General features: G+C 46.7%; 1 protein-coding gene across 1 annotated transcript in view; it reads left to right on the top strand.

The window, feature by feature from the left end:
* Positions 1–25,795, top strand: part of SCYL3 (SCY1 like pseudokinase 3) — a 1,105,028-nt gene extending 1,079,233 nt beyond the window's left edge. Inside the window, exon 12 of the mRNA XM_085600229.1 lies at positions 25,022–25,795. Coding sequence (XP_085456355.1) covers positions 25,022–25,084 — 63 coding nt within the window. The 3' untranslated portion in view covers positions 25,085–25,795. The remainder of the gene's footprint in view (positions 1–25,021) is intronic.
* The last annotated feature ends 638 nt before the right edge of the window (positions 25,796–26,433 follow it).

The raw sequence follows: 26,433 nt of genomic DNA, 5'->3' as shown, positions 1-26,433 counted from the left end.
CCTCTAGCGGTAAGGTTTATTCTCCATTCACTATAGCTGAAATTCATGTGAAGCCCCACTAGTAGCCAGTCTCTGAAGTCCCACTTCAACTTTGTATTTAAAGTCAAAAGCACCCCAGTGCCGAAGCGCTGTGTGATACTTAAGTTTCCCTGGGGCTGACTGGCCTGAAATCAGTCTTACACGCAGCAGCAGGATCAGAGTGACGGGAGTCTCTGAGCTCGCCGATTCCGTGGGCACTGAAGTGGCCGTCTCTGGTAAATTGTTTGCACGCGGCCGAGGAGGGCTGCGTTCAGCAGTCCTCAAGTGCCTCAAACCTGGTCATGCAGTGAGTGGCAGGAATGTGAAAGTTCTGATGCTAGTCCTCAGAGTGCAGGCCCTCAGTCAGAGTGCAGCACGCTAGGGTCACCATGGTGACCTCTTTCCTCCAGTGACAATCCCGACCAGGTCACACTTCTTGCTTGTTCTTGGTGGTCGGTTTACAGGGTCACAGTCTTTCAACTGCACACGGGCGCTGATACGGTTGGAAGAGGAGGTTTCTTCACTGCAGCACCCTCGGCATACTTGGTTGGCAGCTTACCAGTGCATAGGGCTACGGCCCACTAAGCACGAAAATCTCTTCATGGCGGCCCTTTCTGCCACACGGTGTCATTGGCTTATCACTGCACACAGATAATGCCCCGATCAGTGCTCAGTTCACAGCAGCCTTCCTCTGGCATACGAGGGCCAGCGACTTCCCCTGTACACGACCAACAACCCGATCAGTGCAGCATCCTTCGCTCACTCCTTGCGTAGGGAATCCGTTCTCCAGAATTCCCCACAGAGCTTCGCTCCTTACAACGTTCTCCTCCTCCTCACTGGACACACTGGCAGGCACAGGTGCTTAAGGCTCCTGAGCCGGTGGTCTTTGATTCCCTGAGTTATTTGCCCCTCACCCAGCTTCTGGGGACTAGCTGGCCTTAGTCACCAGTCCTGTTCCCAGGCAGACGTCTTGCAGAGCTTTTTATCCTTGCACAGTCTCACTTGCTGCTTGACTGTAGACAATTTTGGGAGTTTCAAGCTCCCCTTCTCATAGTTCATTTCCAAACACCAAATGTGATTCAGAGTCTTTTGAAGTTTGTTGGGTGTCTGCTTCCTTTTGAAGAGCCCAGTCCTGTGCCTTCTCTTTTTCCTGAAAGCAGTCTGTCACAGGCGGATCAATTCCATAGCTGATAGCCCCACAACGCATGCCATAGGAGTGACTAGAAGTTCTCACCTCAATGTCAGCCACAGTGGTCTGTGCATCAACAAGTAAACCTTAGCCCTACTCTTTATGATTCTCTTATTAACTCCATCTCCTGCCTGAGATAGGAGGCTCTAGACCTCTTCCTGTAACCAGCACCATTTGAAGTGTACTGGAGAGCCTGGTTCTCCCGTTCTTCAGTGTGTCTGACTCAGCTCGCAGAAATGCAGCAGTGAACTCATTTTTGGGGGGATTTCTTTACCTCTTCACGTTTCACCATGCAGCCCTGGGTCTCCCAAAATGGAACCCAGAGTCTGCTGTACCATTCACAGGCACACATACACCCAGCACATGATTACACACACTGCACTACATCCTTCATGTAGTGTACCCTTCTTAGGCACACACACGTCCAGCACTTGCATTTATCATACATGCACTGCTCAGCACTACATCCCTCATGTACCACTCACATACACATACACTCAGTACATGCTTGTAGCATGCACGCACTGCACAGTACTGCATTATCCTTGTATTGTACTACTCACAGACACACATACAACCAGGACATGTACACCTCACATGCACTGCACAGCACCATACACCAAAGGTGCATTAAGCACACAGTAGTGAATCTTTAAATTAGTGAGCCTGTAGGTCTCACTCCAGTAACTCCTGGTAAATGCTGTAACCTTTCACCACTGAGGGTAGCGCTTTGGGCGTCCCTCCCATTCCAACAAGACCACAATCAGTGAGAAAGGCCTATGTCATGGTGCACAAACATGATTCGTGTTTGCCTATGTGTTGGAAAACGAGGCAGTATCTGTGAGGCCTGCACAAATAACATGTCACATTTGTCCTTCACTGGGAGCCAAACACCCTATTGTAGCACTTGACTCTCAGAGGGTAGCGTTGCAGAGCAGTCTAGGGCTTATTCAAGGGAGGTGGTGTAGGCTAGTAATCGCCATTTACCAGTATGCAGAAATAACACTCAATAATTGATTGTCCAGTCTGTACTTAGCTTTATAAAAATAAGAGTACATTTATTAAACACACACACTCCTCAATACTATGCACAATTTACAAATATACATAAGCTGTTGGAATTACTTTGTGACATTGCAGAACATCTCCACCCCTCCCGCAGGACTTGGTGGGGTCTAGTACCACCACTCCCATGTATGCACATCATCGTACCCCCTAATGCAGTGGGTTGACACAACCTGGAGCGAGGGCCTTACCGACTGGCACCATCCCAGTGGCGACCCACCCCATCATCTCAACAAGCATTTCAAATAGGTACACCTGCCCTGGGGACACATCACCCTGACTGAGCATCTTATACTGATCGTACAGTATGCACCTCTACATCTTAGTGGCTCACAGTCTGGGTTGTTCTTCCCCTAACTCAGTAGCAAGAATACATGTTTGGGCATCACTTTAAATGAGGTACTTATCATCGCTGATAACAGTTGTACGGCATTGCAATTAAAGCCCCTAAAAGGCATCACAGTTAAAATCACCAGATTAAGCATATACAGCCAGACACCCTAGCAGGAATGTCTGGCCACATAACCCCACTTTGCTTATGAATTCACATTACACCTGTGACTTACAGTTCCATAGAAATAACATTGGTAAAGGCACTTGTCATGCAATCGCACCTCTTCACCTCCAGGGGATGCCCTCCTCCAGACATCCTTAAAGTTCTAGCCCCGGGATGCTTGCACTGTGAGCTGAGCCCTTGAGGGGTTATTTCTTTCCAGTCCCCCAGAGACTTGGGGGGGGGGGGGGGTAGTTCCTCTTTGTGCTGGGGAGACTGCATAGCTCCTGCAGCTCCCCCTGCACCTTTGTAGGTGTTTAGCGGTGACCCCGTCCTCCTGGGGCCACCACAAGCAGAGAACCGGACGTTTTTCATTGCAGGCCGGTCCGGGCCTGCAAGGCATTATGGGGCGTGATTCTCCTCCTCCTTGCATATTGTAGCAGCCCCCAGGGGACCCTTCCATGTTTCTTCCCATTGTATAAAGCTTATTCCATGTCACCACCCAGCTCTGCATAATTCCTGCCACACCATTCAATTTGTAGCTGCTCCTGGGCTGCGCACGCCAGGAATCTGCCCTGCGCAGCCCCTACACGTGTCCACACGCATGCACACATTTGTCTGCATGTAACAAGCCCGGTGCACCTTACTCCGGCTGCAGCGCAGCAGCCTACTCACCAGGGGGACACCGGTAAAATCCACATGCAGTCTCTTTCATCATGAGTTCACTGTGGGTGAGTTCCAACTTATGAGGCTCTCCCACAGTAAAAGCGCTACAATTAGGTGTTTAAAAAGCGAAAAATCCGGGCGGCTCAGATGGTCAGAACCACTTTCTAACACTATGACACTAAAAATCAGCATTCGGGATCCAGACATCAGTGCACTTGGGGTACTCAAGACAGGACTTTTCCATTCCGACATGGATATTCTTTCTATGGTCAATACATGACATTCTAATTATAATTTTTTGTATCAACCTACAAAGCCTTCAAAAATGGGCTTATCCTGTTCGTTGGCTATATATTTTTATACCTTTAATTTTTTTTGCATTTCAAATAAAAAACAATAAACAAAACACTGTTTATGTTTATGAGATTTTTATTGCGCACGAATACCCAAGGGTGTCTCGGCGCATGTGGAACATCCTAGTAACAAAAATATCTGAGGGGGTTACTGGTTAAATAGCCAAGTTTTCAAGAGCTTGCGGAACATCATAAAGGTGGGGGCAGTTTTTATAGCCAATGGAAGGGAGTTCCACAGCCTGGGAGTTGCTACCAGAAAGCGTCTGTCTCCCCATGTGGAAGTTCTGGTGCGTGGTACCGGGAGCAAGTGCGTAGAGGCTGAACGTAAAGTTCTATTAGGAACATAGATTCGGAGAGCGTCCTTCAGGAACTTAGGTCCTGAATCATGGATAGCTTTATAGGCTATACATAGAGCCTTGAACTTTATCCGACTCTTTACTCTAAGCCAGTGCAGATGGTGTAAGGCCGCAGATGTGGGATGACGAAATGGAACATTGAGCAGTAATCTGGCTGCCGCATTCGGTACTGATTGTAGCTTGGCCAGTACCTGCTCCTGAGCATTAAGGAAGAGGCCATTGCCATAGTCCATTTTTGAAAAAACAAGGGTGGTAGTTAAGGTTTTTCCTGCAGTTGAGGGAAGGTATGGCAGTAACTTCTTGATTTTTCTCAGCATGTGGAAGGAGGATGCCGCCACAGCGTTGACGTGATGCTTAAACGACAGTTTATTATCGAACATAATGCCGAGATTCCTGACCTTGGTCACTGGAGTGGGGGGGGGGGACCCATATCAATGGGCCACCAGATCGAAGACCACTCAGGAGAAGGCCTGCCAAAGGTCAGCACCTCGGTCTTGTCCGAGTTCAATTTTAAACTGTTATCCGCCATCCATGAACTGATGGCCATCATCCCTTCTTGGAATTTAGCGGCAACTGCGGGACCGTCTTTTTGAACAGCCAGCACCAGTTGGGTGTCGTCCGCATAGGTAGTTAGCCGCAGCTTGTGAGCTTTTATAACCCTCGCCAGGTCCGCCACATATATATTAAATAATGTGGGGCTCAGCGAGGATCCCTGAGGGACCCCGCAAGGGAGAGAGAACGTGGGTGAGTAGAAGTTACCCAGTTTCACCGCTTGAGTTCGGTTAGCCAGGAACGAGGCAATGAGATCTTTTGCGCAATGCGTGACCCCCATGCCACAGTAAATGTCTCAAAGATTTCCTTTAAATGACTTCAAAACATCATCCCCACACAAGTTAGTCAACATCCATAAGATATTTGAAGTTAAGCGACTTTAATCCCACCACACATCCCATGTTTTGGGACATTTATTTAGACACCCATGCACTTTGTAAAGAGTTTTCTCTGCTGCCGCGCAAAAGTCCATATCCCGGAGCCATACCCTAATTATAGGGGATCAGCACCAATTTATTGTTGCCAATATCTTGCTTTACCACCAACAAACCAATTGTCAGCAGGTGCCTTGTCCCAGTGGTGTCAGCCCTCTTCCTTTAAATGCCCAAAATGGCATGTTTGGTATTAGATTCGAAAACACACCCTATTGTGTAACTTAATGCTTTATATATCTTCAACCAATTGTGAATAATAACTGGGCAAGCCCATACCATGTGAGGAAATTGCGATATGTCCCCATGGTAACGTGGACAGTAATGGTCCCTTATTTTCCCCATGTGCCAGAGGTTAGTTGCGTAGTAATAGGTTATGTGTAAATATATTAACTGTATTACCCTCAATCTAGCTGAAATGTCCTAGCATCTTGCAGCCAACTTGGCCTGCGACCACTCATGATCTTCAAGGGAACCTACGTCCTGCTGGTGGCTTGGTGAGTTCACCACTAGCGATATATATCTACAGGATATATTTCTTATGTCAAGTGGTTCCACCATGATGTTATGGTCCAAAGGATTAAATTATAGAGCCACCTTCAATAAGTGGCTGTTTAGTAGTCATGCATGGCAGAGCTGTAGGTAGCGATAAAATTGAGACTTGTGCAGGATTAAGACATTGGTCAGTTGTGCCATTGTTTTAATGTAACCTCTCGCCCATACGTTATCAACCTTGGCGATGGCAGTCAAATCCCATTCCCCAAATGCTGCCAGATCTGAAACATGAAGAAGCTAGATGCCCTGTCAAAGGGTGGGGTAGGAGGGGGTGCTAGGTGGCTTGGGCTTTGCTCTGGGGACAGAAGAACCATACATCAATGCCTCAAGATTCCAAGGCTGAAGGAAATCTATTTCCAGCCGTGTGCGGGATCATGGCAATCTCTGAAAATCCAAACATTAAAAACCAACAGCCCATTAGTAAAGAGAGATGTCTGGCACCTCCAGACCACCATCATATGGGACCTATATGCATTTGACAAGGGTGACCCATGACTGAGCACCACTTCAAAGTAGAGAATTAATGTCCATGAACAGGGTAGCAGGAAATGTGTCTAGATAAATCAGAGGCATATAAAGAAATTGCAGGAGAGCCACTATTTTGAAACGGGTCCCTCTCTGCCCATGGTTGATAGGGGCTGTTTATCCGAAGCAACCAATTCTTTGCTGGTTTGAGTCAGCAGTGGGGAGATGTTAAGGTACCAACATTACTTTTGGTCCCTGTGTAAGTGAATGCTGAAATCTAAGTATGCCGCCTGCAGAAATAGAGTCTGCACGTTATAAAATTATATTAAAAAAACTGTATTTAAAGGCATTACTGATGATCAATCGAGGTATTTGTGGGCAAGGAAAATGCATAAAAGCAGTGAATGTACACAATGACATAAGCTTGAAAAAAGCTTAAAACACAGTTCCAGGCAAGTATGATTCCCCCACCCTCCCCAATGGATATAGTTTTAACTGTATCAACAGCATGTTGACTGAATGAATCGCAGGTCACCCTTCTTTCACCCATTTTGATAGATTTTAATCTTAACCCAATTCCTGTAGAACTGTGTGTAGACTTACTGGGGTGGCAGCGCTTAATATTTTAGTCTGCTCATAATACATCTCTAGCAGTGTATTCTTTGTGAACAGTTAGTCTCGATTTTCAGCATTGCAATTAGTTTCCAATGAAAATTAATTTTTTTATTGAATAAATGTGTGAACAGACTTTTTATGAGAAGTAAACACATTTTGAACTGGTGTTCATGTAGTGTGAATCCCATTCGTAATTTTTTAATTTTTTTTTTACAGAATTTGTATTTTCCTTCAAACACGGTATGCACACATCTGATTGCCCACATTTCTAAAGTGCCCTCATATTTACACATGTCTGTATGAGGAACAAGTATTGGTAAATCCAGTAGGTCTCGCCTTTCAGACCTAATGGAGTCTGACAATGTTAGGTCGACCCTAGGCTGCGCATGTGCTGTCTCTTCAAGACATGCTGCATTCACTCTGTGGGCTTACAGCCCACCCATTTCCTTTTTTTTTGTCCCTTCGATTGTCGCTCAAAAATGCCGCTGGCTAGTAGTTAATCCTTCCTCTTTGTCCCTCCATTTTAGGTTTCGCCTAATCTATTGTATAAAATATATCTTCAAAGGGACTAACATTCCGCCTTGACTTCTTATTGGTCCTTGTCACTTCACTTTTCCTCGTTACTGTTGGTTGTAGGCATTCTATTTCCTGTTCTTCCATGTCTGATTCACTTATCAGTTTCCAATCAGGAAACTACTGTCTTCATCCGATTTGGTGGAACTTCTTTTAAGTGCCTCAAGCAACGGTTGGGAAACCAACAACCAAAAACAAGAGCTACACCCTTGCTTTAACTTTACAGTGCTGCATAAGTGCTGTGGGCTCCACGCGCTCTGTGGAGATCATCCGACGTGCATTTTATTCTTTCTCGGGACGAAGCAACACTACCTAGTGCCCCCGGGGGACAAGCAGGCATCCGCTTTAGTACTTGTTTACTGAGCGACTGGGCTCAACACGCTGGTGTTCTGTCCGCGGAGATAGATGCACAGATTAACACATTTGCGTTATCTCTCCGCATCACCGCAAAGAGCGTCACACAGTCTTCAGAAAGTGAGTTTTTAAATATTTCCTGGTTGCCCAAGCATCATTTACTGATAGATTTCACTGGACTGCTTAAAGGCACCAGCACATTTCTAGCGCTGGTTGTCAGTAGCCAATCTGGAAGTGAGAAGATCAGTGCTTACGCTGATTAGAAGGTACTGTTTTGGCCAGGCCTTTGTTCGCAGGCTACTACTGGATGCACCACAATGACATAGTCATCCATGGCCTACCCACACGCCTCTCAATCTTTGTTGCTAAAGTGGAATTGATTTCAAATGTGATCCTCATGCAGATTTTGGAGAATGACTAAGGTGAGGTTGACATCCTCCAAATCGGTTATGTTGAGAGAGTTAAGTAAAAGGCTATTCTCGTCATGCTATCCCAAGGGTACTGTTAGACCTGGCACCATTGGCATGGGTCTCCCTCGCTGTTGCCTCTTGTATTTTTGTTGTGTTTTGCTGGTCTAGATGCTTTGGGCACTTTGTCACTGCTATTCAGTGCCAAAGTGCAAGTGCTCCCTATTGTAAAGTGTTGTATTGGATTAGTGACTCCATGATTGGCTTATTTGATTTACTTGTCAGACACTAGTAGAGTGCACCATGTGTGCCCAGGGCCTGTAAATCAAATGCTGCTGGTGGGCTTGCAGCACTGATTGTGCCACCCACAGAAGCAGCTTGTAAAATGTGTCTCAGGCCTGCTATTGCAGAGCCTCTGTGCAGCCTGGGGCTGCCATGTCGACTTGGCAAGTGCACCCACTTGCCAGTCCCTAAACCTTCCCTTTTCTACATATTAGTCACCCCTAAGGTAGGCCCAAGGGCAGGGTGCATTGTATGTAAAAGGTAGGAACATGCCCTGATGTGTGTGGCATGTCCTGATATTGAATTACAGCTAATTTCGTTTTTCACTATTGCAAGGCTACCTGTTCCCATAGGCCAGAATGGGCAGTTTGATTATAACATCTTATAATCCTAACTGACTCTGGGAACTAGGTAAAAATTCGAGTTTAGTATGCCTGAACTCAGAATGTTAAAATACATCTTTTAGTGAAGGTGGTTTTTACATTCTGTGTTTGAAAATACCACTTTCAGAAAGTAGGTATTTTCTTGCCTAACTATCCAGCCTGCCTCTGCTAGGTTTGTGTATTTCATGTCTGGTTTGTGAGTGACAGTGGCTGGGGTGGCTCCAGGAGCCTGGGTGAGGCAGCACTAGGCTGAATAGACGTATCTGCATTTGGAGTGATGGGAGGACTAGTACCTGGGCCTGAATAGGGCTGTGCCTGCCTTCCACAATGCTGGCTCTACCTCCTGTGGTGCGTCTGATGACCCTGGCCCACACTGACAAAGGAAGAAGTTATGCACTGTCAGAATGCAGCCAGAACTGCTTTGGACTAGGTACAGACACTGCCTTCAGAGACCAAGGATTTGTGTGTATAAAAAGGGGGACCCAGACCTCAGAACTTTAGATCACTTCTGGGAATCAAGACAAACCTTTGTCAAGGAGAATAATCAAGGAAGCTGAAGGAGGAGACTGCCCCTGTGCTGTGCTGTTGTGGTTTGCCTGCAGAGGTCACTTTATTGCCAAGGAAAGGAGAAAAGGAACTTTGTGTGTACTTTTACTATTTTGAGGAAGATCTCCAAGGGCTTGAAGCTGAGCTTGCCTCCTGTTCTGAAGTCTCAGGGACACAAAGACTTCACCACCAGCTCCCCCTGAATTTCCTTGCTGGGGATTCTACTTGCGGAGAGTACTGTTCTTTGGGCCCTCTGACAAGACTGCATGTCGCTGGGAGCTGGAAGCGCGACGCAACGAGGAGAAGCGTGTCACTGCCGCAATAGTTGCCGTCGCATCGCCGAAGAAGCGTGCCACCGCTGCAGCTGTTCGCCGTCGCATCATTGATGAAGCACATCGCATCACCAGAGAAGCGTGTCACCGCCGCACAGATCGCAGTGATGCACAGGAGAAGCGTGTTGCAGGGCCTGTCGCGGCTCAGAAGTTACCGAGTACGCTGCACTGCCGTCGGACGTGCACGCATCGCATCCAACGTTGTTGCATCGCATCAAGACGCCATTTTGTCGCACCGGATCGTCACAGCGCATCGAGGCGCCATCTTGTCGCATCGTCACCGGGCCGCAGTAAGAAACTACGCATCAACTCCCCATGCAGTAAGGAAGCGAGCCTCAACTCCCCTGCGCAGTAGTAAGGAACCGACGCAGCCACTCCCCTGAGTGTAAGGAAACCACCTCCTATATTGACTAAATGAAAGGAGAACCACACAGTAGTTATATAAAAATATGTATTTATTATTATAACACTCTCTAGTATCCTCTCCGTGAGGATAGAACACAAAGCACACAATAAGAGATCAATAGAACAGTTGTAAGTAGCTCAATATACAGTGGGCTCCAGGCGGAGACCAAACCATGTACTAAAATAGTGGTATAACAATCACAACTTGGTCTAGAGCACATAGAATCGCTGGGATCCCAAGGAACCACCCAAGGTGAGAAGATAGGGACCCCACGGAGGACGGGTGCAGTGTGCTAACACGACCACGGGCTCCGTACAAATCTATGGGGAAGTCGCGGTTGCAATTTTAAAGTTTTTAAGGACCCTTCTAGGAGGACTTTGAGGAAACCCTTTGGAACTTAAGAGGTTGGAGAGCCACCCCTCCCGTGGATACCGTAGTACTGAGTTACCTATCCCAGAGGAGCCAGGTGCATAGGTCTTGAGTGGTGTCATCGCCGTCGTTTTCAGTGGGGGGCTGCGAAGAAGTACTGCTGCTGTGAAGGTGAAAAGGGTCCGGTGGGATTCAAGCCCGGATTCTGGAGTGAGGGAACCTAAAAACAGAGGGGACAGAGTCTGGGTCACTTCAGAGTGACCAGGGGCTTGGTAGACGAATGCCCACCGATGTCTGGTGCTTCAGGTGCAAAGAAGGGATGCTTGACTCTGCAGCCACGAGGACCAGGAGACGTCGAGGATGACCAGGAGCCAGATACGAGCTATCCCACGAAGGATGTTGAGTGCTGAGGGGTCGGTGTCCGGCTGGAGCACCAACAAGCCTTGGCAAAAGCAACCCACGCAAGAAGGTCAAGCAGGTTACGGTGTGGACAAGCAAGGTCCAGGGGACTCACCAAGCAATGGGGAGTCAGGGCACATCTGGAACAACCAGGAAAGCCCAAGATAAATCAAGATGACCCTCAGGAGGACCCACAGGCCGAATGATCAGGAGTCGCGAAGGGACCTCGAGCAAGATTGCAAAGTGCCAGTCCACGGAGCACTCGGTGTGAGGAGGCTGGAGTTCTATGGTGGAAATACACCTCAGGGTCAGGACTACACGGAGTGCAATGCACAAGCTAGGGAATCGCCAATAAGCATATGCAGCTGCAAATGGACACAGTGCACAGGGGTTTGGGTTATGCAATCCCCACGAGGGATACTGGCCTCAAACCTGCTGAGAGGGCAGATCGACCTTAGGGACCTTCAAAAACCCACCTCCTGTGTTGCTGAAATATTCGGAGTCCGCAGGAGCTTGGGAGCAGCAGACCGGTCCCTTGCATTGAGGTGCCCGCTAGTGCAGGGGAGTGACTCCTTCACTCCAAGGGAGATTCTTCAGTTGTCCTTAGTGCACCACAGGTCCTGCACGGAGCCTGTATGGAGCAAGGGCACAGACAAAGCTTTGGAGTGTCCAGCCGGTCGAAGGTCAGTAGTTTCTTCTTGTAGAATCTTGTCCACGTAAAATCTAAAGTCTTACAGCCAGGTAAGCCCTTTTGTACCCTTGGGAGAGGGTTGGACAGATTCGGGGGACCCTCCAACGGGAGAGTCAGGAAAGAGGGGTGGTTACACCCATGTCCTTTGTCCAGTTTTGCGACAGAGCAGGAGCCAGCGGCTCCCAGAACCGGTTTGTGCTGGACTATGCACAGGTGACGCCAAATGTGCCCCCAGAGCAGACTTTCAGGCACTCTTGAGTGCACCCACCCAGCCCCAATACACTAAACCCTTTCTGGGAGGTGGTCACACCTCCCTGTGACAGGATGCCTATTGTGCTGCCTTTCTTCGCTCCAGCTTGGCTCAGCAGGAGAAGGGCAGAAATGTGTCTCTGGTCGGCAGCATCCATTTTGTGCTGTCCGGGTCGAGAAGGATAGACCAGTGACCCCACGAAGCTCGCTTCAAAAGGGTGGAATCATACCTCCCACACCGGTTACCGGTGTGGAGGTATGATTCCAAGGTGTGTGATGTCAAACACTATATGTTTCTATGCAGCCGATTTTAAGATCGCATTTACCGCGAGGTTAAAATGCACCTCTACCTATATATCCGGCTGAGTCACAGGCAACCCGGGGGAATGGTTGCCAAAGGCTGCAGAGGGGCTCTGCTCATGCAGGGTCACCCTCTCACATGAAACCGAGCACCCTACTTTCAGGACTGATAAGGCCTGCTATAGGGGTGACTATAAGTTTTAAGTGTAGTGCCCAATAGATATAGTGAACCTATATCTAAAGTAAGTGGTGCAAGCACCAGCTTACACAGGTTGCAGTAGCAGACCTATAATTCCATTTTTGCATGGCCTCTCATGGGTGGCAAAATACATGCTTCAGCCCATGGGTGGCCTCTGGGGTACCTATGCCCTGGATACTTGGGTACCATATGCTAGGGACTTATAAGGGTACCCCAGTATCCAATCTGGAGTGTACCAAAGTACATGTGTAACAATTTAAAGGAGAAAGCAGATAGATTAGGGTCCTGATTAGCAGGATCCCAGTCAGACTAGTCCAAAACAGTGCAACATCAAGCAACAAGTTGGGGTAACCATAAGAAGCAGGTCCTAGTTTCCTACAGGGAGTCCTTTATGAAATGTATACCATTACAAGGGCCTCCTTCTTTATTCTATTCGTAGTAGAAGTGTCACACACAATGCACTGTAATGTCACACATGAGCACACTGAAAAAAATGGAAATGTCATACATAAGTAAACTGTAAACTTGCCAGCTATGCAAAACCTAATTTTATTTAACTTAATTATGCATATTAAATCCTGTGCGGTGCCACCTGATGACAGTGTTCCAAAGGTAACACTCTTGCATGATCTTGCACCTTTTTATCAATTTCAATAACTTATATTGCACAACTGCTCGCCAAGTTCAAATTTACAACCACAAAAACCCTAGTATTAGTCACATAGGCGAAACCAAATGCATGTACCAATGCTTGTTGTGTTTGGTTTCCTGCTACAGAGCCCCCCCCCCCCATTACTGTTAACATGACTCTTCTGTGTTTGTGTTCATTTGGGGGACTGTTTTTTTTTCTTTGATTCCTGCTCCTGTCGCTGTTTGCCTGTCTTCAGTGGTTCAGCTTCGGCACCTGACTGTTAACCTACCTGTCCCATTCAGATACTGAGATGAAATGTCAGAGGCTTCAGACACTGTTTTTGAAATCGCTTCTTTAATTTTCTCTGATTTCAAAGTTCAAATATTTCCCCAAAACCCCTCACGCTTCGCTGCTTTTTGGTTTAGCAAGCTTCTGTCACCGGACCTTTAGCAGCCCAACCTTGCAGCACAATTATGGGCAAGGGTTGGGAAACTCCTGTCGCATTTTCTCTGATGCTTGTTTATGTAATGTGAACTTGAGCGACACAAAGCTGTTGGAGCGATTTACATGAGCGCTAGTTACATTCGCAATGTCAGATTTTTGAGGGGCATTTTTATAGGGCACAAACTTGACTGACCCTAAGGTATTCAAGCGCTTTACGAAAGCGCCATTTAAAGTACACCAGGTCAGGTTAATTGTTTTGGTTTTAGGTGCGTGGAAATTAAGTGATGCTGACGCCCCCCTTGTAAATTTGTTATTTCCCCTCTACCTGACAAATGGGAGCATTTTGTTGTTATTGCCATGTCCAGTGCTCCTATACTCAAGGGGCAGGGAGAGGGCGGGCCGTGTGCTTACTGGTAAACGGATGGTGCAAGCAGTGTTTTGAATAGAAAACTCTGGACAAGGGTGCCTGGTGAGTAAAGGCCTGGCGGAAGAGGGATATGACATCACCATTGGAATGTACTTCACTGCTTTTTACATAGGCTGGTCGATACTCTAGTGCTGAGACACACACAGAAAATTATAGTGCTGTTGACTTGATTTAAGGCACTTGTCTTTCTGTCTGTGCATTATAAAGCCTTGGAATGTCTCCATGAATGTCCTAAGGTAAGCATGTATTCCTGAATCACACTACCGACCCATTGTGTAGTACAGAAAATGTGCTGCATTGGTAAACACTTATAAGGCCCCAAAGATGAGACATATTGGCTATACCAGTGCTTGTACTTCATGCAGCACAGCATCCTACCCACAGCTTCCCCAAGACAGGCCCGGACACGGTGCACCCCTCCCTCACGTGGCACCCAAACTACTCGTCCTCTGGAGGGGGAAGGGGCAGGCCCCCCCCACAAAGCTCTACCGACCCCACATCCCCACGGGTGGGCACATCCATACCAAGAACACAAAGTGAGCATCACCAAGGACTGCAAACCCACTGATGAGCGGGGTCTGACTGCGACAAACATATTTTCACTGCATCTCCTGTCGGAATTGCACACCCTGCGGCAAGGAACCCGCAGCTGGGTATAAGTAAGTGGTGCCCGTGCCCATCCAAGTTGTTAACCACCTACTGCCGCTGGTACGCATCAATCCTGCAGATCGGTGCGGCTGCAACCAAGACACCATACCCCAAGTGAACTGTATGGCTGCCACGACGTGTCTTCAACAAATGTTGACAGCTCAACAACTATCAATGGGCTGCCTACTCACAAACGCGCAACAGCCCAACACACGAAATGGCAACTCGAAGCCAGTAATCACGGAAAGCGGGAACACAACAAAGGCCCCACACACTGCGCTCCCCTCTCCTCCAAGCTGGACTCTGTGCTGGCGGTGGTGGAGAAGATTGGACCCGCTTTGGACCATACTCGCTCCTCGCTGCAGTCCAAGATCGACAAAGTCTCCTCTGATTTCACCCTGTTACGTGCTGATCCACACAAATTTGGGGAAAAATTGCACCTACAAGAGCAATCACTCGTGGAGCAGAACCCCATCTCACAAAGTCACACCACGGCCCTGCAAGACCTAATAGACGCGTACATGCACTAGAAGACAAAGATGAGGATGCAGAAGGGCACTCAAGCCGAAATAACATCCGGGCCTTTCGGAGAGAGAAGGACGTAACCTAGAGGAGTACACTGAGCGCTGGATCAGAGAACTGCTACCCGCTGGCGTGCTATCGCCCCAATTTGTGGTTTAGAGGATGCACCTTGTGCCCACACAGAAACCCCCACCGGGAGCTCGCCCACGTCCATTCCTATTCAAAGTCCTCAACTACAGGGACAGGAAATAATCCTTCAAGAAACCCGCAAGCTGGCAGACATCAAAATAGGCAACAGTCAGATCATGGTATTTCCTGACTACACAGCACAAGTACAGCAGCGCAGTGGCGCATATGCCGCAGCGAAATGAACACTAAGTGACCTCGACCCCAGTTACTCACTGCTATTCCCTGCCAGGCTGCGAGTGGTCAAAAGGTGTGGTGTGCTTTTTTTTTTTATCTCGCTCTCCGAAGCCTGGGACTGGCTGGATGAATGGGGACTATGCACAGGACCCAGACCGCACATGGAAGAAGCGCCAAGGAAATCTGGTCGTAGAAGACGCCAACGAGGCGGACGCAGCAGGCCCAGTGCAGACACTGCCACAATTTTCATGGTTCCCAACTCTGAACAGAGATGAATGGAGAGACAGGAGGTCATACAAGTAGCTGCAACATTCGGAACTATGACACAACACCCTGACGGGAACCCAAGCCCTGCCAGATCCTCGGATACCAGCGTCGCCACGTCCTCCAGGCTTGATGACCCCGAAGATTACCAGATCTCACACCGCAGACGGCGGATGGCATCATATGACTCTCTGTGAACTGCTGAACCCTATAGAAGCCAGTACACACAAGTAACTGCCAACCTGGCAAACTGCCATATCGTAACTAATCTGTTTGCATATCTGCTAGAAAAAAAACAGCGCTGCCCGACACAGTCGCAAACCGCGCTTACCTGATGCCGTGATTGGGGACACACGCACACACTCTCTGCACGATGGATTGGCTGGGATGTCATACAATCAGACCACAGTACTGAGGGACTGAACAACCCCATCTAGTCACACTTCACATACACCCTTACTGAGCGTCGCACTGACAAAGTCGTTGCCATATTTGGGCACCCCAGTTTGGACGAGCATCCTATTGCAACTTGCCCTAGACAGTTATGCACGGTTTTGTTCACACTCGTGCCTTGTTCTTAACCTTATTATCTCGGAGCACTCCCACATACACCATGAGCAACCGCACCTTACCCTCCTTAAACCGCCCTGGCCAACACAACGGCTGGACATGGCACAAGTTAACCTAGTTATATGGAACGTGCGCGGTATGCACACGCCGTCACGCTGATACTCAATATACGCTTACTTACAGAGCAAGAAACACACATCCCAAACAGAGCTAGAGCGCCTGCGTAGGAGATGGAGAGGCCAAGTGTACGGCATGACCTACTCGGCCCACGCGCGGGGTGTCCTCATCTGGGTGAGAGCCGGTATCCCATTTATAAGTGAAGAGGTATTGATCGATCCCGAAGGCAGATACATGTTAGTTAGTGGGCGACTCCATGGCCAACTGATAATGATCGGCTCCATCTATGCCTCAAACGTAAATCAGCCCTCCTTTTTAGATAGCCTAACCGGGGTTTTAGCTAAATGGAACTGAACTCCAAGGCTCCTTGAAGGGGACTTCAATTCTGTGCTTAGCATAGACTTAGACAGGTTGTTCCTGCCCCAGACCAAAACCACAGTAGCATCCAATGCGCAGGACCTTGCAGACTGGCTCACTTACTGGGCACTACTAGATATAAGGCGCGCCCTCAACCCCGCCACCCGGGTCTACTCATATTACTCCGCGGTACATGGGCTACATGTACGCCTGGACCGAAAAGTGGGATCCCCTGCTCTACTTCCCCTAGTTCGATAGATAGAATATCTAGGCCGGACGCACTCAGACCATAACCCCCAAGCAATGCAACTCACTTGAGAGACTGAACGCCCCCCAGCCCCTACGTGGAAACTTCAAACTGCAGTGCTAGAAGACCCAGCGTTCCACTCATCACTAGGAACGGCGCTCCTCGAATATTTCGAGATCAACGAAGGCACAGTGGGAGACACACTAGTGGAGTGGGAAGCATTTAAGGTAGCAACGAGGGGACACAGCTTGGGAGCTACCTGGAACATACGTAGACAGCTGTCCGCTGCCCTTAGCAAAATAGAAGTACAGCTCCTGCGGCACGAAACAGACCGGGAGGGTGGGGGGAGAAGTGCACATTGCCTAGAGACACTGCGCGCAGACCATACCAAACTGATAGAATGCCTTCGCTGTCACAATTACACCGCACACACGGCCCGTACTCACGCCACCGCTGATCGGGCAAGCCAATTGCTGGCTTTGCTAATACGTCAGGAACATGCCTGCAAACTGGTAGGCACACTGCGCACTAATGCAGGGCTCCTAATACACACACAACGTGACATCCCCACAACCATGACACAGCACTACAGCCAGCTGTATCAATCCCAAGGCTGCTGCGATGCACAATCCCTCACAGCCTTTCTAGACCGTATACAACTACCTGAGGCGACACCGACACATAGTGAGATGCTAACGATCTGATCTTGCTAGAGGAGATCAAGGAGGCAATATCGCCCCAGACCACAGGGAAGACCCCGGGACCTGACGGACTCCCTGCGGAGCACTACAAGTCATACCAAATATCGCTAGCACAACAGTTACACGCCCTCTATGAAGCCGCTGTAGAAGTGTGATAGCTCCCTCCTTCCCCTTGCGAGGCACACTTGGTATCCCTACTCAAGCCCGACAGGGACCCTGCGGACATGAGCTACTATAGGCCCCACGCCCTACTCAACACTGACTATAAATTACTAGCAAAAGTTCTGGCAAACAGGCTTGCACAAGTGGTCACCACCCTGGTTCACGCAGAACTTATTGGCTTCATGTCATCCTGTAGCACCTCACTCAACTTGTGCCGCTTCTTTTCGGTTGCAGCCTATTCTACATACGCATGGGCAAGGGTGGGCCGCCTCATACTCCATCTTGAGAAGACATTCGACTCCCTGGAGTGGGACTACATGTTCGAAACTCTCGGAAAATAGAAACTAGGCCCTACTTTCCTGAAGTTGACCCACCTGCTCTACACAAAACCGGTTGTAAGAGTAAAGATGGGTCCGTACATATCGGATATAGTCTCAGTGTGAAGAGGGAAGTGGCAGGGTTGCCCACTATGCCCCCTCCTCTTCGCGTTGGCGATAGAGCCACTTGCGGAGTTGATAAGGACGTAATTAAATGATGGCATCCCTTTAGGCGATACCACACAACAGGTATCATTGTACGCTGATGACCTCCTGGTCTGTCTAAGGGATATAAATGACTTGCCGGGACAACTGGCCTAGATCCTACGGGACTTTACGGCCATATCAGGGCTGAAGGTAAACATTGGCAAATCTAAACTATACGCCTTCGGAGAAGGGAACCGCGAGCCGGGCCTTGTACTTAATGGGGAAAGGGTGCAGTGTAGTGCAGACACATTCCGATACCATGGCATACGAATATATCGTCAACCGTCAGACCTATTCGATGGCAAACTAGGCAGGGCGCTAACAACCACCAGGTCCCAGATGCAATTCTGAAGCACACTTCCACTTGCTGTAACAGGCAACAGTAGCACTCGTAAAAATGGTGGCCCTGCCGAGATTCCTTTATTCCTTTATAACTGCTAACTTGCCCATATACGTGCCCCCCGCCTTTCTTTGCCACTCTAGGGAGGGAGCCAGAGACTTCATATGGGGTTCTGGTCAGGATAGAGTGGTGGCGAAGAAGCTCTATTTACCTATGGACCAGGGAGGCCTAGCTTCAAATACTACTACCTGGCAGCCCAACTTCAGTGGTCAGCCAGATGGATGGCAGACCGTCAACGAGATGGCATGGCGACCGCGTGCCCACCACACACACAACCCTAGCTCCTCAGGCTTTTCCATCCTGGTGCAAAGACACGACCCCTAGAACCCCTAATGCTAAACGTGGCATACAGATGCGACTGCAGAAGTCTCTACATAACCGGGCACAAAACACCCTACGCCCCAGCGCTCCCTTTTAGAAGGCACCCCTAGAAGTCAATCTGCACTTGCAGCCACCAAGTTACAGCACTGGCACGAAGCAGGCATACAGTCTCTTGGAGACCTATATTGTGACGGCTCACTTGTCTCCTACGTGACACTGATAGAAGAAGAGGGCCTCCCCCCAGGTCAATTCCTTCTGCACCCTTCACTAGTGGCTACACTCACGGTGAAATGGGGCGATCTTACTACCGAACCACAAACACATCTTACTATACAATATCTACATGTCGCGGGACAGGGCAGAAATCTCACGCGGTGGTTCGCAGTCTCACTCATGCAACATGCAGCGATCAGCCTAGACCCCCTCCAACACAAGTGGAAGCACTATCTGGGCCGTCAAGTCTCAGACACAGAATGGACACAGGTGCTGGCCAGTCCAGTGAAAATTCCTAGAAAAATGAGATTCAGGCAAATACAATGCTACATCACTCAGAGGGCGTATTTTACGCCTGCCAAAATCAACAGATATTTCAACGCACCGACTCAGCCTGTCCCAGATGGGCCACCCTTGATGCCAATCTCATACGTATGCTCTGGAGCTGCACCAGCCTCAGCGCATATTGGAGGGAAGTAGCATGTACACTCCATACCTGCACCAGGCATGATATACCCTTCAACTGGCCGACATATCTGTTACACAAATTCCACGTAACACTAAGGTAACCTCCAGGTTCCTATACCTGGGCAAAGGCTTGGGTTTTGTCCCCACTACCTACCTGGACAAATTTCATCTCCGGTGTGAATTGGGGGAGTTCTTCAAGAAAATCCGATTAAAGACTTTCTTTTTGGATAGAGAAAGTCCTATAGAAGATGGTACCCACACTGATCTTAGATTAAGATCAACATTTTTTCCACCCAACAACATGATGCCCCCTGAAGTACTGGCTTTCGAAGAAGCAGTATCTAAAGAAGTCGAATCACTCCAACCTAGAAGGAATGTGTTCAACAATCTGAGTAAAAGAGAACGCACAGCGCTGGCAGCCCTCCGATTAAGAACGGACATAGTCATAAAACCAGCAGACAAGGGTGGCGCCACGGTCATTCAAAGTACCAATGCATACAGAACAGCCTGTTTAAATCTCCTGGCAGATACAAGATACTGTAAGAAGATCAACAGAGATCCAACACAACGGATAAAAACAACGATTACGGCACTCACAACGGATGCCCTTACCAGAGAGTGGATAACCAAAAAAGAATGTACTTTTTTGAACCAGGAAAATCCCAGAACACCACTATTCTACACGATCCCAAAGATACATAAAGGAAAGACTCCCCCGCCAGGTAGACCAATTGTTTCAGGCATCGGGTCAGTTTTGGAACCTTTATCTAAGTACACACACTGGTTCCTACGCCCTTTGGTGAAGAACATAAAATCGTATGTCCAGGATACGAAACATCTCTTCAACCTTCTAACACAAGTGGAATACGATCCTGAGAGTAATCTCTTGGTATGTTTGGACGTGGAAGCACTATATACCAACATACCACAGACAGAAAGCATTAGAGTGGTTGAAGAAATATTGAAGGATCAAGAATGGTTATGGGCACCACCGATCGCATGGGTGATTACTCTTATACATATGGCCCTCACAGAGAACTTCTTCGTTTTTGAAGACCAACTATATTTACAGATACACGGAACTTCAATGGGCAGCACATTTGCGCCTAGCCTGGCATGCCTGTATGTTGGTTTCTTTGAAGACCAACACATATGGACACAGAACCCCTTTAGTGACAATATCTACAAATGGTACAGGTACATCGATGATGTTCTGATGATTTGGAAGGGAGACATGACGAGTCTTAACGAATTCAGGGTTTGGATTAACTCTCTGAACCCACACCTTCATTTCACTATGAATGTACATAAAGACACTATATCCTTCCTAGATGTCACACTTACAGCGAAAGAAGGCACACTAGAGAGCTCACTATATACAAAGCCCACGGATAGGAACAGCCTATTGAGATTTGATAGCGCCCACCCACGGTCTCTAAGGGAGAATCTCCCAGTGGGTCAGTTTCTGAGGATTCGCAGAAACTGTTCGAGTCTTCAGACGTACAAAAAAGAGGCATCTGCACTGACAAACAAACTCAGACAGAAAAAGTATCCCACAAAGATCATAGAACGAGCAAATAAAAGAGCACGCAACACTCCACGTGAAGCTCTTTTAGAGACACATACGAAGGAACAAAAGGACCAACTAATATGTGTCACCACATATAACTCGTCATCTAATGACTTGAAAAAGATAATAAATAGAAAGTGGCCCATATTGACATCCAACAGTTTATCTTTTGAGAAACCCATGTTTTCATTCAAGAGAAATTCGAGTCTGAGAGACGCCCTTGTCCACACCAACACTTTCATACCAAGACCCAACAATCAAGTCACACTTTGGGGTGCATCGCCAGTCACAGGACATTATCCGTGTGGATCATGCGTGGCATGTCCTTTTACTGAACATACAAAAACACTGGAACTAGGCCTGCAATCTCCATGGGAGCAAAGATCACACACGAATTGCAACTCTGAGTCAGTGATTTACATGATTAAATGTCCATGTGACATGATGTATATCGGTATGACCAGTCGTAAAGTGAAAGTTCGTATCAGTGAACATAGAAGTACCATACGTAGAGCAATAACAGCTACCAGACTCACAGCGCACTACCAGGAGAAGAACCACAATGATACAGAAATCAGATGGACCGTATTAGAAAAGATTAAGAATACAGATGATCAGCATAAAAAATTGCTAGAGCGAGAGCAGCGTTGGGTATATCGTCTAAAGACCCATGAGAAGGGCCTGAACGATGGTATTCCATGGAACCAATTGAATAGGTAGTGTGCCCGACCGCTAGTTAGATGGTGATTCTAAATATCAGAAAAAGTCTATTCATTATTTGTACATTTTTAGATCAACTAAATCTGGATACAACCACCTTCACCACAAGGAATATATACTTTTACCACTACTTGGGACAGATTCATACGACTACTATTTAGAACCCTTTATAGTGGATTCGATATGATATGAAATTAACATACACCAGGACCACTTAGCAATTTTTGATTGTATATATATAAATATAAAAAAAACATTGGTAGCTTCTCAGAGTTCCTAACAGCCTAGCTAATAACGCTTGCTATCTACACTGCGATGTCTATACACGAGGTACATTTATATAATACAAGCTCCAGCTGTATTATGCTAACCCTTCCAAGTTGGGACCAAGTATTTTTAGAATTACCACCCAGGCTTAAAAACAGCATCCACGTTAAGGCTCTCATGACCTTGTTATTTTGAAATCCTCTATGATGCTTAATAAAGTTTTGTCCATTATTCGCGGAGTATGGGTGTTGTAAACTACGGTTCCCATGAATCCCTAAGATTTGAGCTCCCTCACTTCCGGAAGTTCCGGAAATACACTACTATCCCATTACGAGATTACAAATATGGTACTCCATAATACAAGGTCCTTTATCTTTCAGTATCCCACTTTAGATTTGGATTAACAGTAATATTTCAATCCAGCATCAGTACTGCATCTGGTCGTTTTTTTTAAAAATATCTCGTCCTTCGCATGGCGCAAGTATGTTCGGAACTACATTTCCCATGAATCCTGTACACATCGGGATCACGTGGTCTCTCCAACACTGACGCGTAAGCTAGAACCAATCACCGGTGCCAGTTTCACTAACAAGGAAGTATATATTACCGGACCCACGATACTACGGCGCACAACGCCGGAGATCGGGACCAAGTAGGTTGAGTGGCGGGGCAGGACTCTTGATGAAGTAAGTGGGGATTCTTCCTGGTTCCTACCCTTAATACAAGCATATTGCTCTACTGGTCTGAATACCAGCAGATCCATGAGCACACCGATCTCAAAAAGCTACTTCCTACATTCCCCTTCTTTTCTCCTTTTTTGGTTCGGGGAACCCCGATAATAGGGTTTGACTATAGAGCTACCCCCAATAGCCCTACGATCTCCTGAGATACGGAACTCATCCACAGTACGGGTAAGAACGCATGCGTGCTTGTGCTTTTAAGAACAACAGAGCACGAGGACAACATTGATTTTAATAGTCACGCATAGTTCACATTACTATGACAATACATAGATGCCCTTTTAGTTGTTGAGTGAGAGTGGGAGTGAGTGGAGTGTGATACATTGATAGTACTCACTAACTGGCATGCAATAACAGTTAGGATGCGAGCAAAATCGCCACCGCACAATACATCTGGCACGTTGTTGTATTACGTACAGATACAGTTACAAGTGGCACATGACTTGACACACCACTATGTCATAGAATCACACGGCAACTGTTGGTGTCGTTCTTTGTCCTAAAGCACGTTTATGGGACACATCACTTTGGAAAACCATGAGAAATATTTACAAATACATGTTGTTTGTTTTGTTGTCCATGTTTTTTCTTTCAGATGGAATTTCGTACATGACGGATTAATCAATCAGTCGATAACACAAGGAGCAGCTACTCTGCCCTTGCATCAAAAATAGAATAGGGAATTCCCTTCTATTTCCCAGGGAGGCCACGTTTGCCCTGAAGAAAGTCCTGGACCTTTAAGGCCGGTCTTGGACTGAAACATGTTGGCACTAGGGTCCTAGGACCATAACACTCCTATCAAGACCCTATTTTTAAGTTATTTTACGTAACCCAGACAGACCCAATAATAAAGGGATACTGGGGATCTGCCTGAGGTTTTTTATTTCTAGTCCCCCCTGGTCCACAAAGATCTTCAAAGAGCTCCCAATACTGTGGTCGAGCCCACCCCGACTTTTAGGCGTCGGGGTGACCCGATGATGAAGCATGACACCACTAGGGTGTGTGAGGGTACCTAAATCAAAAGGAATTATTTCCTTGCTCACCTTTTGGTGAAGTTATTTTCCCTCACTAGATATTGCATATCATCACACTAACGTGCTTTGATACCGACCACTGGTTAGCTAGTTAGAGTAAAACTTTTGTGCAATTGTTTCCATAGAGATTAATCACCAGAAAATGGAAGGCACCCTACCCCGCGTATACAAGCATGGAGGCACTCCACGCTCGCATGGGCCAGAGCAGAAAGCATAGTGATCTGGCGCGAAGAAACCATGGGCCTAAGAAAAGTTAAGATATCGGCAAACTGGGACGCAATTCTGACGGCGCTGTAGCAGGGCGTAGACTCACCATATCCAACCCCGCAAGCGACCAACTCGGTAGAGTGACGCCGCGCACGTGACCCGTATTTCCATACTAACCCCATGCACTCAGTCTGTGACCAAATAATGCACAGCCACATTCCAACACACAATCTCACCGAGGGCCACACGACAGGGCAACAGGTGTGGATAGAACAGGTGAGACCCACACAGAAAAGTGTATAGGATTCTCCAACTCCGCTCCTAGTTTTATGTTCTCTTCCCCCAGTTATCAGCTGCACTACTCATCGTTGCCACCTAAGCAGTACCGGCTGCTACATGTTACCGATCAAGCAATTAAAAAATAGAGAAGTCCAGTGGTTTCTGATACATGCTACGAGTTACATCACGCTCAACTCCGGGCCCCACCGCTCAGTAACACCCACTGTATAAGTAACTGTGACACTGTAATTACTAAAAAGTGTATATGATGTAACACTAATGTATGATGTGCCAATTACTGTTCTAAATGCAAAAATCAATAAGATATATTAAAAAAAAAAATATGAGGCTTTGTTCTAAAAATGGCCTGACCAACAACATAGGGACTTCAGTCTAGGTTTCCAATTTTATTATATCCTTACCACTGTCCAGCCTTCCTACCTGTATTAAGACCATGCTTGTGTTTCATGTACTACCTGTTGCCGAACCAAAACCTGTCAGATTGGTCCTTATATCCTATTTGGATCTAGATCACTTATTGAATGTTTTTCTGATATTTTCTTTCTAATTATTATAGATTGAAGCAGAAGGCTGGGGAGGAGCAGACCTAAACTGGGACGATGATGAAAGCAACTGGTGATGATTATATGAGGAGCTTCTAATGCTTTAAGATAGACTTTGGATTTCATATAGATAAAACATTTCATTGCTTCCAGAATTTTTTTAAATCACATCTCTATTTATGGATGACTTGTAGAGAAGATGGATATTTAATACTGGAACAGAAGGTCTGAACAAGCGAACAAACACACGAGAATGACAACTACATAAGTTTCATCCTGTGGTACTTCATTTTCTAGCATGACTTGCTTTTGGTGATGACACTAGATGTAAAGACATAGCACTTCCTTTGGACATCATAAAAGAAGAACATTATGGCACACTGTTTCATACGGTTTAGGCATTTTCAATTAAAGCAACTATTTAGTTATGTTTTTTTCAAATTCTATCATAGTAATTATAAGCTCTACACAAAGGATATTTTGTTGAAATGTGAATCATTGACTTTAATTTAAGTTATTTAATTTCGGGTGCCATATTTCTTTTTATGACAAGATGAATCCATCAAAAGGGCTTGTTTTCTCTTTTTTATATCCATGTAAAATTTTAGAATAATTGTACAGATTTCTTAGAATAACTATTTATCTGCGTTTTTTTCATAATGTTATATTTGAATGAAAGGTTCTGTACGTTGGTCCAAAAGACAGTCAATTTAACTGTGAGAAAACACATTAATTTATGCCAGATTCCACAGCTTGATAATTTACAGAATAAAGATCTTGCCAGCTGACATATGCACGCTAGAATCATATTTAAATAATTTAAATGCTAGCTCCGTAATATATTATGGAAGTATTTGATGGTGGGAGCGCTGACCCCCGAAATGGCAATACCATTGAAAACAATAATGGCTTGGTTGGGGGAAAACACGCCTTTGGTATGGGACTTGTAACACAGAATGGTTTGTGTTGAACTATGCTTCCAGGGAAGGATTGTTCAAATAATAAAATACAAAGCGACCTGTTCATAAGACTGGTGCAAAAAAAATGTTCTGGAAATGGGGAGAGAAAGTGGTTGGGGGGGCTGTTGGTTCTGTGTCCTCTAACACAAAAACCAAGCATTTGCAATGCAATAGGTCTCGCATTTGCAAGAGTTTAAGCTATTGGCATTGTAAATGGCAATGCCTCTTATTTATCTGTTTTGATAATTAGCATGTAAATAAAAGGCATTGTCATTTATAATGCCAATAGCCGAAACTCTTGTAAATGCGAAACCTATTTCATTTCAAATAAGTGGCTGCCATTATCCCGGGCTGCTTGGAAAGTGAAAGCACGCATGGTGTACTGATTGTTGTAGGGAAAGATATCGTACCTGCAGTAGGAGAAACTCATTAAAGAAAATAGTGCTTACAGACTACGGAAGTAAAAT

The sequence above is a fragment of the Triturus cristatus genome, chromosome 4_2 (assembly GCF_964204655.1).
Source record: "Triturus cristatus chromosome 4_2, aTriCri1.1, whole genome shotgun sequence".
Lineage (NCBI taxonomy): Eukaryota > Metazoa > Chordata > Amphibia > Caudata > Salamandridae > Triturus > Triturus cristatus.
The sequence above is the reverse complement of the archived record's forward strand: the minus strand, read 5'-3'. Positions and strand labels throughout refer to the sequence as shown.